A 14,989-nucleotide genomic window follows, 5' to 3' on the forward strand; every position below is an offset into this window, starting at 1 on the left:
GTGAGTGTTGTATTTACGACACTGCCGTGAGTGTTGTATTTACGACACTGCCGTGAGTGATGTCTTTACGACTCCGTCGTGAGTGACACCTTTACGACGCTGCCGTTAGTAACGTATTTACGACACTGCCGTGAGTGTTGTGTTTACGACACTGCCGTAAGTGTTGTATTTACGACACTGCCGTGAGTGTTGTATTTACGACACTGCCGTGAGTGATGATTTTACGACACTGCCGTGAGTGAAGATTTACGACGCAGTCGTGAGTGAAGAATTTACGACGCTGCCATGAGTTACGTTTTTACGACACTGCCGTGAGTGACGTATTTACGACACTGCCGTGAGTGTTGTATTTACGACACTGCCGTGAGTGTTGTATTTACGACACTGCCGTGAGTGTTGTATTTACGACTCCGTCGTGAGTGACACCTTTACGACGCTGCCGTTAGTGACCTATTTACGACACTGCCGTGAGTGTTGAATTTACGACACTGCCGTGTGTGATGTCTTTACGACTCCGTCGTGAGTGACACCTTTACGACGCTGCCGTTTGTGACGTATTTACGACACTGCCGTGAGTGATACCTTTACGACATTGCCGTGAGTATTGTATTTACGACACTGCCGTGAGTGTTGAATTTACGACACTGCCGTGAGTGGTGTTTTACGACACTGCTGTGATTGGTGTTTTACGACACTGCCGTGAGTGATGCTTTTACGACACTGCCGTGAGTGACGTTTTTACGACGCAGTCGTGAGTTAAGAATTTACGACGCTGCCGTGAGTGACGTATTTACGACACTGCCGTGTGTGATGTTTTTACGACACTGCCGTGAGTGATGTCTTTACGACTCCGTCGTGAGTGACACCTTTACCACGCCGCCGTGAGTGACGTATTTACGACACTGCCGTGAGTGTTGCATTTACGACACTGCCGTGAGTGTTGTATTTACAACACTGCCGTGAGTGACGTTTTTACGACTCAGTCGTGACACCTTTACCACGCTGCCGTGAGTGACGTATTTACGACACTGCCGTGAGTGACGTTTTTACGACACTGCCGTGAGTGAAGTTTTACGACACTGTCGTGAGTGATGCTTTTACGACACTGGCGTGAGTGAAGTTTTTACGACGCAGTCGTGAGTTAAGAATTTACGACACTGCCGTGAGTGACATATTTACGACACTGCCGTGAGTGTGTAATTTACGACACTACCGTTTGTGACGTTTTTACGACACTGCCGTGAGTGGTCAAATAACAAATAATCTATAATCGATACTCTTTGGTGGTCAAATAACAAATAATCTATAATCGATACTCTTTGGTGGTCAAATAACAAATAATCGATAATCGATACTCTTTGGTTCTTTCGGTAAAGTCACGTAGGTTGACAAATAATCGATCACGACGTTTCGATCGCCACACAAGCAGAGTATGGATTCCTGCAGCCACGAAAGCTTCAATTAATCAATAATTTAGTTTAGATGGGGGGAGGGGGGGGTCAGCCACACGGGGTCAGAGGTCGAGACCGCGAGCGGCTCCTACCCGAGCCCCTCCCCGAGCCCCTCCCCTCGCCCCTCTTCCTCCTTCACCCCGCGGCGTCTCGCAGCAGCAGTAGCAGCATCATCCACAACAACAGCAGCAGCAACAGCAGCAGTAGCAGCAGCAGTAGCAGCATCATCCACAACAGCAGCAGCAGCATCAGTAGTAGCAGCAACAGCAGTAGCAGCATCATCCACAACAACAGCAGCAGCAGCATCAGTAGTAGCAGCAACAGCAGTAGCAGCATCATCCACAACAACAACAGCAGCAGCATCAGTAGTAGCAGCAACAGCAGTAGCAGCATCATCCACAACAACAGCAGCAGCATCATCCACAACAACAGCAACAACAACAGCAGCAGCAGCAACAACAGCAGTAACATCCACAACAACAACAACAGCAGCAACAACAACAGCAATAACATCCACAGCAGCGTCGCCCGTCCACCACGCCCTGCCCCCAAGCCCATCTCGAGTGGTACGAGGCCGAAGGTAACGGGGATAGACCGAGGCCGGCCCTTTCCCCTGGGCACGGCAAGGCACATTGAGTGGGGGGCACGGCAAGGCACATTGAGTGGGGGGTACGGCAAGGCACATTGAGTGGGGGGCACGGCAAGGCACATTGAGTGGGGGGCACGGCAAGGCACATTGAGTGGGGGGCACGGCAAGGCACATTGAGTGGGGGGTACAGCAAGGCACATTGAGTGGGGGGCACGGCAAGGCACATTGCGTGGGGGGCATTGTCCGGGCTGTAGGGGGTTGGGGTGGCGCATTGGAGGCTTCGTGGGGCATTATAGGGGGCAGTAGAGACGGCGTGGGGGCATTCAATAGTACGTGGGGTATTGCGTGGGGCATTGGCGACTATACGGGGCATTGCATGGGGCATTGCATGGGGCATTAAAGACAGGATGGGGGCATTGCATGGGGCATTAAAGACAGGATGGGGGCATTGCATGGGGCATTAGAGACAGCATGGGGGCATTGCATGGGGCATTAGAGACAGGATGGGGGCATTGCATGGGGCATTAAAGACAGGATGGGGGCATTGCATGGGGCATTAAAGACAGCATGGGGGCATTGCATGGGGAATTAAAGACAGGATGGGGGCATTGCATGGGGCATTAGAGACAGGATGGGGGCATTGCATGGGGCATTAAAGACAGGATGGGGGCATTGCATGGGGCATTAAAGACAGCATGGGGGCATTGCATGGGGCATTAAAGACAGGATGGGGGCATTGCATGGGGCATTAGAGACAGCATGGGGGGGCATTGCATGGGGCATTAAAGACAGCGTGGGGCATTGCATGGGGCATTAGAGACAGCGTGGGGGCATTGCATGGGGCATTAGAGACAGCATGGGGGCATTGCATGGGGCATTAGGGAGTGCGTTGGGGCGTCGCTGGGAAGGGCAGGTCTGTAGCTCCGCGTCCCGAATAATAATTTAAATTTTTGCAAAGTGACCCATTTCATCCGCGGAGTCCAATGCGCCACGAGCGTGTACGGAAAGCGAGGAAATAATCAGAACCTGCAGGCGGAACGGCCACAACTCGGTGGGAGTAAAGGCCAACTTACCCTCCCACTAACCCACTCACTCACTCACCCACTCATTCACTCAGCCACTAACTCGCTCACTCATTCACTCAGCCACTAACCCACCCACTCACTCACTCACTCACCTACCCACCCACTCACTCATCCACTAACCCACCCACTCACTCACTCACCTACCCAACCACTCACCCACTCACTCACCTACCCTCCCACTCACTCACCCACTCATTCACTCAGCCACTAACCCACCCACTCACCCACTCACTCACCTACCCACCCACCCACTCACTCGTCCATTCGCCCACTCATCCACTAACTCACCCACCCACTCACTCATCCACTAACTCGCTCACTCATTCACTCAGCCACTAACTCACCCATTCACTCGTCCATTTGCCCACTCATTCACTAACTCACCTACCCACTCATTGACCTACCAACTCGCCCACTAGTCCACTAACTCACGCACCCGCTCGCCTACCCACCCACTAACTCACCCACGCACCCACTAACTCACCTACCCACCCACCCACTAACTCATCCACCCACTCACCTACTCCCCCACTCACCTACAAACTCGCCCACTCATCCACTAACTCACCAATCCACTCACTCACCTACTCACCCACTCACTACTCACCCACTAACTCGCCTACTCATTCACTCAGCCACTAACCCACCCACTCACTCACCCACTCACTCACCCACTAACTCACCCACTCACTCACCTACCCTCCCACTCACTCACCCACTCATTCACTCAGCCACTATACCACCCTCCCACTCACTCACCCACTCATTCACTCAGCCACTGACCCACCCACCCACTCACCCACCCACCCTCCCACTCACTCACCCACTCATTCACTCAGCCACTAACCCACCCTCCCACTCACTCACCCACTCATTCACTCAGCCACTAACCCACCCTCCCACTCACTCACTCGTCCATTCGCCCACTCAACCACTAACTCACCCACCCACCCACTAACTCACCCACCCACTCACCTTCTCCCCCACTCACCTACAAACTCGCCCACTCATCCACTAACTCACCAATCCGCTCACTCACCTACTCACCCACCCACTCACTCACCCACTAACTCGCCCACTCATTCACTCAGCCACTAACCCACCCATTCACTCGTCCATTCGCTCACTCAGCCAGTCTCTCTTGCATCGACCCAGCCCGGGCAATAATTCTAATGGAACGGGGACTGGTCACACCGATCACCAGGATGGCTGTGACCTCCTGTGATGGGCAGAGGTCGTGACCGTCTGTTGACACGATGTGGCGTGTGCAGGGCAGCATGGAGATCCGTTTCGACGGAAAGCACGCGCTGGTGACGGGGGCAGGCAAAGGTGATCACACTCTCACCTTGTTCACTCAGCCGTGTGATCACTCACCTTGTACACTCACCTGTGTGATCACACACTCACCTGTACATCCACATACTCACCTACACACCCATACACTCACCTACACACCCATACACTCACCCGTGTGATCACTCACCTACACACCCACACACTCACCCATGTGATCACTCACCTACACACCCACACACTCACCTACACACCCACACACTCACCTACACACCTATACACTCACCTACACACCCACACACCCACACACTCACCCGTGTGATCACACACTCACCTACACACCCACACACTCACCTACACACCCACACACTCACCCATGTGATCACTCACCTACACACCCACACACTCACCTACACACCCACACACTCACCTACACACCCACACACTCACCTACACACCCACACACTCACCTACACACCCACACACTCACCAGTTTATAAACGTTAACATGGGAGCAACGCAGTGGTACGACTGGCGCCTCGCACTAAGAACCCACCTGGGTTCGATCCCCCACTCAGGTGCCATTGTGTGCGCCGTGCGTGTGCGGAGTTGTACACACAGGTGAGCCCGCAGTGCAATGGAGAGCGCATTGGACTTGTAGCGGCGTTCAAACCCACGCACAATGTGGCTTCCATCCATCCCCCCTTATTCTCGCACAATTGGGTCAGCCCCATGGGCTCGGATGGACCAGACCCCCGGCGGATGGAGCTGAGTTGGCTGGGTTAGTCATCCGGCTGATGCTGCTGCTTCTGCTGCTGCTGATGTGCTTCTGCTGCTGCTGATGCTTCTGCTGCTGCTGCAGAGAGGCAGCGTCCCATGACTTGAGCACGCACGCGGAGTCAGCAGCAGCAGCCAACACAGATGCCGTGTGTGTCACCACTTGTTGCTTGTTGACGTGTGTGTGTGTCACCCCTTGTTGACTTGTGTGTGTGTTTCACCACGTGTTGACTTTTGTGTGTCACCCCTTGTTGACACGTGTGTGTCACCACTTGTTGACACGTGTGTGTGTCACCACTTGTTGACACGTGTGTGTGTCACCACGTGTTGACTTGTGTGTGTCACCACTTGTTGACACGTGTGTGTGTGTGTCTGTGTAGGGCCAGGGGTGGGGAACCTTTTTTTTCTGCCAAGGGGCCATTTGGATATTTACAACATCATTCGCGGGCCATACAAAATCATCAACTTAAAAATTAGCCCGTTATATTTGGTCAAACATTTAATTAATTAATGGCTGCAACTGCTTCTGTTTGGCGAGGCGCGATGATGTTAGCTGCTGGTGTTGACGATGCTGCTGCTACTCGCAGCTGCTTTTCCAGGTTTGCTCCTAGAGATTTGTTGAATTTCGAGTCCCGCCTGCGGTCGCCTTGGCAGGGCCACACCGAATTATTTCCCACCCCTGATGGAGGGGGTGGTAGTGCAGCAGTTAGCGGGACTACCGCTCCGAACCCGGCCACCCGAGTTCGATTCCCGCTGACGGACAACACCGGTGGTGAATATTGGAACCAGTTTCTGGGAGTTCCCTAGGTAGACTCAGACTCAACTGAGTACCTGGCGCAGTGGGTAAACATCCCCGACAAAGGCGACCCGGGCGTGGTGCTAACCACTAACCCCCTCGTGTGCCGTGCCTATCTTTCACAGGGGCCACTCGCGAACAGCACTTGCCCCAACAGTCTGTTAAGGCTATACGGGGGATCTTTGTCTTTGTAGGTATTGGCAGGGCCACCTGCATCGCCCTGCAGCGTCTGGGAGCCACGGTGACCGCGCTGAGCCGGACCCAGGCCGACCTGGACAGCCTCACCCACGAGGTGGGGGTGAGGGTGGGGGTGGGGGCATCCAGAGTTGGGGTGAGGGTGAGGGTGGGGGTGAGGGTGAGGGTGAGGGTGGGGGTGGGGGTGAGGGTGGGGGTGGGGGCATCCAGAGTTGGGGTGAGGGTGAGGGTGGGGGTGAGGGTGGGGGTGAGGGTGAGGGTGGTGTCTGCTCAATGTGCTGTTGTTGCCGTACAGGTGTAAGTGGGGTACCAGTTTAACACGTAAGGCTTTAACACGTAAGGCTTTCGCGACCAATATCATCCATAATAGTTTTTTTTGGGTTAGATCGCGTAAATATTTTAATGTGTCGTTATACCCGCCACCACCCGACACAGCCAACTCGTGCTTTCCCACCTGATGAAGGACGCTTGTGTTGCGCCCGAAACGTCGTGATTTATTATTTTATTTTCTACCTACGTGACTTTACCGAAAGAACCAAAGAGTATGGATTCCTGCAGTCACGAAAGCTGCAAATCAAGATAGTAAGGGTTGTCACGTAAACAGAACGTGGCCAATTCGTCACTAATACAGCACTAGTGTATAGTGTAGTGTATAGTGTAGTCTATAGTAGTGTGGTGTATAGTGTAGTGTACAGTAGTGTAGTGTGTAGTGTATAGTAGTGTATAGTATAGTGTATAGTGTAGTGTATAGTGTAGTCTATAGTACTGTATAGTGTAGTGTGTAGTGTAGTGTATAGTGTAGTGTATAGTGTAGTGTATAGTGTAGTAGAGTATAGTAGTGTATAGTGTAGTGTATAGTAGTGTATAGTGTAGTGTATAGTGTAGAGTATGTGTAGTGTATAGTGTAGTCTATAGTACTGTATAGTGTAGTGTGTAGTGTAGTGTATAGTGTAGTGTATAGTGTAGTGTATAGTGTAGTAGAGTATAGTAGTGTATAGTGTAGTGTATAGTAGGGTATAGTGTAGTGTATAGTGTAGAGTATAAGTGTAGTGTATAGTGTAGTGTATAGTGTGTAAAGTATAAGTGTAGTGTATAGTGTAGTGTATAGTAGTGTATAGTGTAGTGTATAGTGTAGTGTATAGTGTAGAGTATAAGTGTAGTGTATAGTGTAGTGTATAGTGTGTAGTGTATAGTGTAGAGTATAAGTGTAGTGTATAGTGTAGTGTATAGTATAGTGTATAGTGTAGTGTATAGTAGTGTAGTGTACAGTAATGTAGTGCGGTGTTTTTGTGCAATGCAGTTTACGCAGTGCGGTGTATGCAGGGTAACGTGTTGGTGGTGGTGCGTGCGGTGCGTGCGGTGTATGCGGTGTGTGTGGTGCAGTGCCCCGCGGTGCGTGCGGTGTGTGCAGGGTAACGTGGTATTGGTGGCGGTGTGTGCGGTGTGTGCGGTGCGTGCGTGCGGTGCGTGTGGTGTGTGCGGTGTATGCAGGGTAACGTGGTGGTGGCGGTGCGGTGTGTGCGGTGCGTGCGGTGCAGTGCCCCGCGGTGCGTGCGGTGTGCGTGGAGCTGGCCGACTGGGGGGCGGTGGAGGCGGCGCTGGGCCCCGTGGGGCCCGTGGACCTCCTGGTCAACAACGCCGGCGTGGCCCTGCTGCAGCCCTTCCTCGACGTCACGGCAGAGGCCTTCCAGCGGTGGGGCCGCACACCACGCACACACACAGTGTACACACACACACAGTGTACACACACACACACACAGTGATACACACACACACAGACAGTGTTACACACACACTCGCACGCAGTGTACACACACACACAGTGTTACACACACACTGTTACACACACACACACAGTGACCACACACTCACACGCAGTGTACACACACACACACAGTGTTACACACACACTCACACGCGGTGACCACACACACACGGTGACCACACAGGCCACACACACACACACAGTGACACACACACACACAGACAGTGTTACACACACACAGTGTTACACACACACAGTGTTACACACACACACAGTGTTACACACACTTGCACGCAGTGTACACACACACTCAGTGACCACACAGGCCACACACTCGCACACAGTGTACACACACACAGTGACCACACACACGCAGTGTACACACACACACAGTGTTACACACACACACACAGTGTACACACACTCGCACGCGGTGTACACACACACACAGTGACACACACACACACAGTGACACACACGCCACACACCACCCGGAGTGTGCACACACACACAGGGTATATATGCACACACACGGTGAACACACACAGTGAACACACACATGGTGTACACAGTGACCACACACACAACACGGTGTACACACAGGTCACACACCACCCACAGTGCGCACACACACACGGCACACCAGACACACACACAGTGTACACACACACACAGTGACCACACAGGCCACACACGGTGTACACACACAATACGTTGTACACACAAGTCACACACCACCCGCAGTGTGCACACACACACACACCTGACACACACACGGTGTACACACACACAGTGTACCCGCGCACACCGCACTGGGCATGACTGTTGTCTCTGCCTGTCTCTTGCGCCGTTTCAGCTCATTTGACGTGAACGTGAAAGCAGTTCTTCAGGTGTCCCAGGTAACAGCGCTCTCCTCGCACTCACCCTCACACAAAGACACAGATCCCCCGTGTAGCCTTAACAGACCGGTGGGGCAAGTGCTGTTAGCGGAACGGTGCACGAGGAGGTGGGTGGTCAACACCACGCCCGCCCGCCTTTGTCTCCCCAGTGGCGATGTTTACACACCACACCGGGTACTCATTTGAGGCCGAGTCGACCTAGGGGAGGCCCAGGACCGGTTCAGATAATCGTCACCGGTGTTGGCCATGAGCGGGAATCGATCTCTGGTCGCCGGGTTCATAGCGCAGCGCGCTAACCGCTACACCACCGCTCCCCACGTGACACACACACACAGTCTCACACACACAGTCTCACACACACACACAGTCTCACACACACAGTCTCACACACATAGTCTCACACACACAGTCTCACACACACAGTCTCACACACATAGTCTCACACACTCTCTCAGGCACAACAACAACAACCGCCATTCACCACTAAGTGGCGGTGATCTCCCCACGACGCTTGTGCCAGGCCATGTGCACCTTGAGGCCACACACACACACACAGTCTCACACACACACAGTCTCACACACACACTCGCACACTCTCTCAGGCACAACAACAACAACAACCGCCATTCGCCACTAAGTGGCGGTGACGTCACCACGACGCTTGTGCCAGGCTATGTGCACTTTTTAGTCCGCGTGAAGTGTCCAAGGATCACTTGGCGGGAGGAGGTCTTGGAACAGGCCCAACAGGCGGCAGGGGTTGACCGACTGAGATGACCACTGGCAGATGCAGCAGCAGCTGCTGTGCTCCCTGCTTGTTGCTGGCTTGCTGCACTGTAGCCACCCTGGTACTCCAATCGTTGTTGTGAGCGTCGCTCCTCCACTCTCACCCCCCACTCACACCCCCCCCCCCCCACTTTCATACACCCCCCCCCATTCTCATACACCCCCCCCCCCACTCTCACACCCCCCCCCTCACTCTCACACCCCACTCTCACACACCCCCCCCTACTCACACCCCCCCAACTCTCACCCCCCCTCCTCACACCCCGCCCCCCTCTCATACCCCCCACCTCTCACACCCCCCCTCTTACACCCCCCCCCAACTCTCACCCCCCCTCTCACACCCCCCCCCCCCCAACTCTCACCCCCCCCAACTCTCACCCCCCACTCTCACACCCCCCCCCCACTCTCACACACCCCCCCCCCCAACTCTCACACCCCCAACTCTCACCCCCCCTCTCACACCCCCCCCCCCCCCCCACTCTCACACCCCCAACTCTCACCCCCCCTCTCACACCCCCCCCAACTCTCACCCCCCCAACTCTCACACCCCCCCCCCCCCACTCTCACACACCCCCCCCCCCCAACTCTCACACCCCCAACTCTCACCCCCCCAACTCTCACCCCCCCAACTCTCACACCCCCCCCACTCTCACCCCCCCACTCTCACCCCCCCACTCTCTCACCCCCCCCCCCCCCCCACCAGAGTGAACAAGCCTCCCGTGATCCCGGGCTGCCCGCGTGCCACTGTTCTGTCCCACGTGTTGACACCGTACCCAGCCACGCCTGGCTACCCTAACCCCACTGCGGGTGACGGCGCTACCGTGGCGATGGTGTGACGGCGTTACCGTGGCGATGCGATGAATTTGGCACGGTCATTGTGCTGCTGCTTCTCGTTACGATTTTTGCCGTGGCGATGATGCTTTGGTGTTGGTGATGTGAAGACGTTGCCATGGCGACGGTGCCGTTGATGATGTGACGTTGCCGTGGTGATGGTGCCATTGATGATGTGGCGATGTTGCCATGGCGATGGTGCTGTTGGTGATGTGAAGACGTTGCCGTGGTGATGGTGCCATTGATGATGTGGCGATGTTGCCATGGCGACGGTGCTGTTGGTGATGTGAAGACATTGCCGTGGTGATGGTGCCATTGATGATGTGGCGATGTTGCCATGGCGACGGTGCCGTTGGTGACGTGACGACGTTGCCGTGGCGATGCAGGCGGTGGCGAGGGGCATGGTGGCGCGGGGAAGCGGCGGCGCCATCGTGAACGTGTCGAGCCAGGCGTCGCAGCGCGCACTGCTCAACCACACCGTCTACTGTACGCACCCAACTCCTGTTGCTCGCCCCGCGGCGTTCACCCACGGCGTTCACCCACAGTGCTCACCCACAGCGCTCACCCACAGCACTCACCCGCATAGTTCACCCACAGCGCTCACCCGCGTAGTTCACCCACAGCGCTCACCCACAACGCTCACCCACAGCGCTCACCCACAGCGTTCACCCACAGCGTTCACCCACAGCGCTCACCCACAGCGCTCACCCGCGTAGTTCACCCACAGCGCTCACCCACAGCGCTCACCCACAGCGCTCACCCGCGTAGTTCACCCACAGCGCTCACCCACAGCGCTCACCCACAACGCTCACCCACAGCGCTCACCCACAGCGCTCACCCGCGTAGTTCACCCACAGCATTCACCCACAGCGCTCACCCACAGCGCTCACCCACAGCGCTCACCCACAGCGCTCACCCGCGTAGTTCACCCATAGCGCTCACCCACAGCGCTCACCCACAGCGCTCACCCGCGTATTTCACCCGGAGTGTTCACCCACAGCGCTCACCCACAGCGCTCACCCGCGTAGTTCACCCACAGCGTTCACCCACAGCGCTCACCCACAGCGCTCACCCACAGCGCTCACCCACAGCGTTCACCCACAGCGCTCACCCACAGCGCTCACCCACAGCGCTCACCCACAGCACTCACCCACAGCGTTTACCCACAGCGCTCACCCACGTATTTCACCCACAGCGCTCACCCACAGCGCTCACCCACAGCGCTCACCCACAGTGCTCACCCACAGTGCTCACCCACAGCGCTCACCCACAGCGCTCACCCACAGCGCTGACCCACAGTGCTCACCCACAGCGTTCACCCACAGCGTTCACCCGCCTAGTTCACCCGCCTAGTTCACCCGGGGCGTTCACCAGGGCTCGTAAATAGTTTAAAAGCGATGCGTCACGCTCGGTCGGTTCTTCCTTTTGCACCACCCAACGTGCACCAAACTTTATTCAGATCCGCTACAAACCGCCGACGGAGTTGCATCAGCTGCTCACCATCGCCGCGACTCACCGGCTGTGGTGTGCATACAACGCCGTGTCACCCTCTGTGTGTGTGTGTGTCTGTGTGTGTGTCTCTTGGGGAGCGGTGGTGTAGCGGTTAGCACGCTGCGCTATAAACCCGGCGACACGGGTTCGATTCCCGCTCACGGCCAACACCGGTGACGATTATCTGAACCGGTCCTGGGCCTCCCCTAGGTCGACTCAGCCGCAAATGAGTACCTGGTGCGGTGTGTAAACATCGCCACTGGGGAGACAAAGGCGGTCGGGCGTGGTGCTGGCTACCCACCCCCTCGTGTGCCGTTGCGGCCTTCATAGGTGCTCGCTAACAGCACTTGCCCCTACAGTATGTTAAGGCTATATGGGGGATCTTTGTCTGTCTCTGGGGACAGGTGCCTCCAAGGGAGCCCTGGACATGCTCACCAAAGTCATGGCACTGGAGCTTGGACCTCACAAGGTAACGCACACACGACCACCTCGCTCGCCAACAACATCCGCCATTCGCCACCAAGTGGCGGTGACGTCCACCCAGGTGCTTGTGCCAGGCTAGGTGCACTTTTAAGGCCGCGTGAAGTGTCGAACACCCGCTGGCAGGTCACGGGACAGACCCAGGTGCCATGGGTTCACTCTTACCAGCGCAGCTCACACACCACGTGACCAGCACAGAGATAGCACTTTTACCAGGGCAGCTCACACCACGTGACCAGCATAGCGATGACACTCTTACCAGGGCAGCTCACACACCACGTGACCAGCACAGAGATGGCACTCTTACCAGGGCAGCTCACACACCACGTGACCAGCACAGAGATAGCACTCTTACCAGGGCAGCTCACACACCACGTGACCAGCATAGCGATGGCACTCTTACCAGGGCAGCTCACACACCACGTGACCAGCACAGAGATAACACTCTTACCAGGGCAGCTCACACACCACGTGACCAGCTCAGAGATAGCACCCTTACCAGCACACAAGACAGTCACTATCACACACTCGCATCCATGTGGGAGTCACAGCCCGCTGACCTCTCCATGAATGACAACAGCCACCGTTCACCACGTGTCGTTGACATCGCCACGGCGCTTGTGCCAAGCTAGGTTCACCTTGAGAAGTGTCGAAGGCTCGCTCGCAGGAGGTCACAGAAGAGACTCAGGTGTCATGGGTTGACGGAGATGACCGGCTGATGCACCACCTGGTGCCCCCCATTGTGCCAACTTGCTGTGTTTTAGCCGCTCGTTGCTGTGAGCTCATTACCTCGCTCACCACATGCCACTCGCCCATCTTCACTCACCGCCTGCCTGTGTGTGTGGGTGTGTGTGTGTGGGTGTGTCCTTGTTCACACGTGCAGAGCGGTGGTGCAGCGGTCAGCACTGCACTGCGCAACGAACCCGGTCACACAAGTTCGATTCCCGCTCGCTACCTAGAACAGCGGCAATTATCTGAACCGGTCCTGGGCTTCCCTTAGGTCGACTCGGCCTCAAATGTCTACCTGGTGCGGTGTGTAAACATCGCCACTGCGGAGACAAAGGCGGTCGGGCGTGGTGCTGGCCACCCACCCCCACGTGTGCCACAGTGCCAGCCTTCATAGGTGCTCGCTAACAGCACTTGCCCCAACACTATGTTAAGGTAATGCGGGGGTTATTTGTCTTTGTGTATTTACTGTACTGTAAGTGCGTGCACCTGTTCCTAATCACACGGCAAACACTCCACCTTGTGCCCCCGTGTCTCTCGCTAACGCCACTTGCCCCAACAGTCCGTCAAGACTGTACGGGTGACCTTTGTCCTGCGTGCGTGCGTGCGTCGTGGTCAGATCCGCGTGAACGCCGTGAACCCCACGGTGGTGATGACGGACATGGGGCGCGAGGCGTGGAGCCCCCCAGAGCGAGCGGGGCCCATGCTGGCACGCATCCCACTCGCTCGGTTCGCCGGTGAGACGCTCACACACACACAAAGATCCCGCCGTGTCGCCTGTAACAGACTGTTGGGGCAAGTGCTGTTAGCGAGCACCTATGAGGCCCCGCACTGTGGCACACGTGGGGGTGGGTGGCCAGCACCACGCCCGGCCGGCTTTGTCTCAGCAGTGGCGATGTTTACACACCGCACCAGGTAGAGATTTGAGGCCGAGTCGACCTAGGGGAAGCTGTTAGCACGAGCAGCACCTATGCAAGGTCGGCACTGCGGCACACGAGGGCGTGGGTGGCCAGCACCACGCACGGCCGCCTTTATCTCCCTAGTTGATAAAGTTTACACCCTGCACTAGATACTCATTTGAGGCTCGGTTGACCTAGGGGAGGCACAGGACCGGTTCAGACAACCGTCGCTGGTTGTTGGCCTCGAGTGCGAATCGAACCTGGGCTGCCGGGTTCGCATCACAGTGCGGGAACCACTCCACCACCGCTCCCCACATGGTCATGTACACACACACACACAGGCAGGTACATTGGTGATGGAAACCTGGCTGTAGCCGTCACCACCGCCAAATTGACCACGTGTCGTGCCGGTGACCCCCCCCTCTCCCTACTACCCCGTGCCACAGAGCTGGAGGACGTGGTGAACGCCGTCGTGTTCCTGCTGAGCGAGCGCAGCGCCATGGTGAACGGCGTCACGCTGCCCGTAGACGGGGGCTTCCTCGCCTGCTAGGCGCCAGTCACCACCACCACGTGTCACATCACCAACCCTGGTGCCTCTTGTCTCGAAGCCGAACACCAGGGGTGGCACCACCAGCAGCGTTCCCACCACCCTGAGAGCCCCCTTTCTCCAGAGGGTGCTTGGCCTACTCTTCCGCAATGCTATTATTGCACAGCCGTAACGATCGCTTTCCATCGGCGTATGTCGGGTGAACAGTTCGGGAAATCTCTGCCTCTTAGCAGCGGACACGGCTAACGCTGTTGCCAGCAATGACAACAACACACGCTTGCACACGCCGGAAATCATGTCTCCCACTCGATCCCCACCACCACCTCTAAATAAAGCGACCAATCGTACACACGCGTCGAGTGAGTCATGGCGCCAGTGAAGG

General features: G+C 56.1%; 1 protein-coding gene across 3 annotated transcripts; it reads left to right on the forward strand.

The window, feature by feature from the left end:
• Positions 1-1,178: 1,178 nt before the first annotated feature.
• On the forward strand, positions 1,179-14,954 carry DCXR (dicarbonyl and L-xylulose reductase). 3 transcript variants are annotated; one of them, XM_078618593.1, is made up of 9 exons: positions 1,179-2,031; positions 4,397-4,454; positions 6,186-6,283; positions 7,725-7,879; positions 8,808-8,850; positions 10,851-10,950; positions 12,360-12,424; positions 13,436-13,596; positions 13,781-13,869. In XM_078618593.1, the coding sequence occupies exons 1-8, from the start codon at positions 1,483-1,485 to the stop codon at positions 13,556-13,558; spliced, it is 1,191 nt and encodes a 396-aa protein (XP_078474719.1). In that variant the 5' UTR covers positions 1,179-1,482; the 3' UTR covers positions 13,559-13,596; positions 13,781-13,869. The 3 variants fall into 3 exon arrangements, with proteins under 3 accessions (XP_078474719.1, XP_078474720.1, XP_078474718.1); XM_078618592.1 differs by lacking the exon at positions 13,436-13,596 and adding an exon at positions 14,507-14,954 and having other exon boundaries at positions 1,192-2,031; positions 13,781-13,898; XM_078618594.1 differs by lacking the exons at positions 13,436-13,596; positions 13,781-13,869 and adding an exon at positions 14,507-14,954 and having other exon boundaries at positions 1,187-2,031.
• The last annotated feature ends 35 nt before the right edge of the window (positions 14,955-14,989 follow it).

Source organism: Lampetra planeri, chromosome 58 (assembly GCF_965212315.1).
Source record: "Lampetra planeri chromosome 58, kcLamPlan1.2.h2, whole genome shotgun sequence".
Lineage (NCBI taxonomy): Eukaryota > Metazoa > Chordata > Hyperoartia > Petromyzontiformes > Petromyzontidae > Lampetra > Lampetra planeri.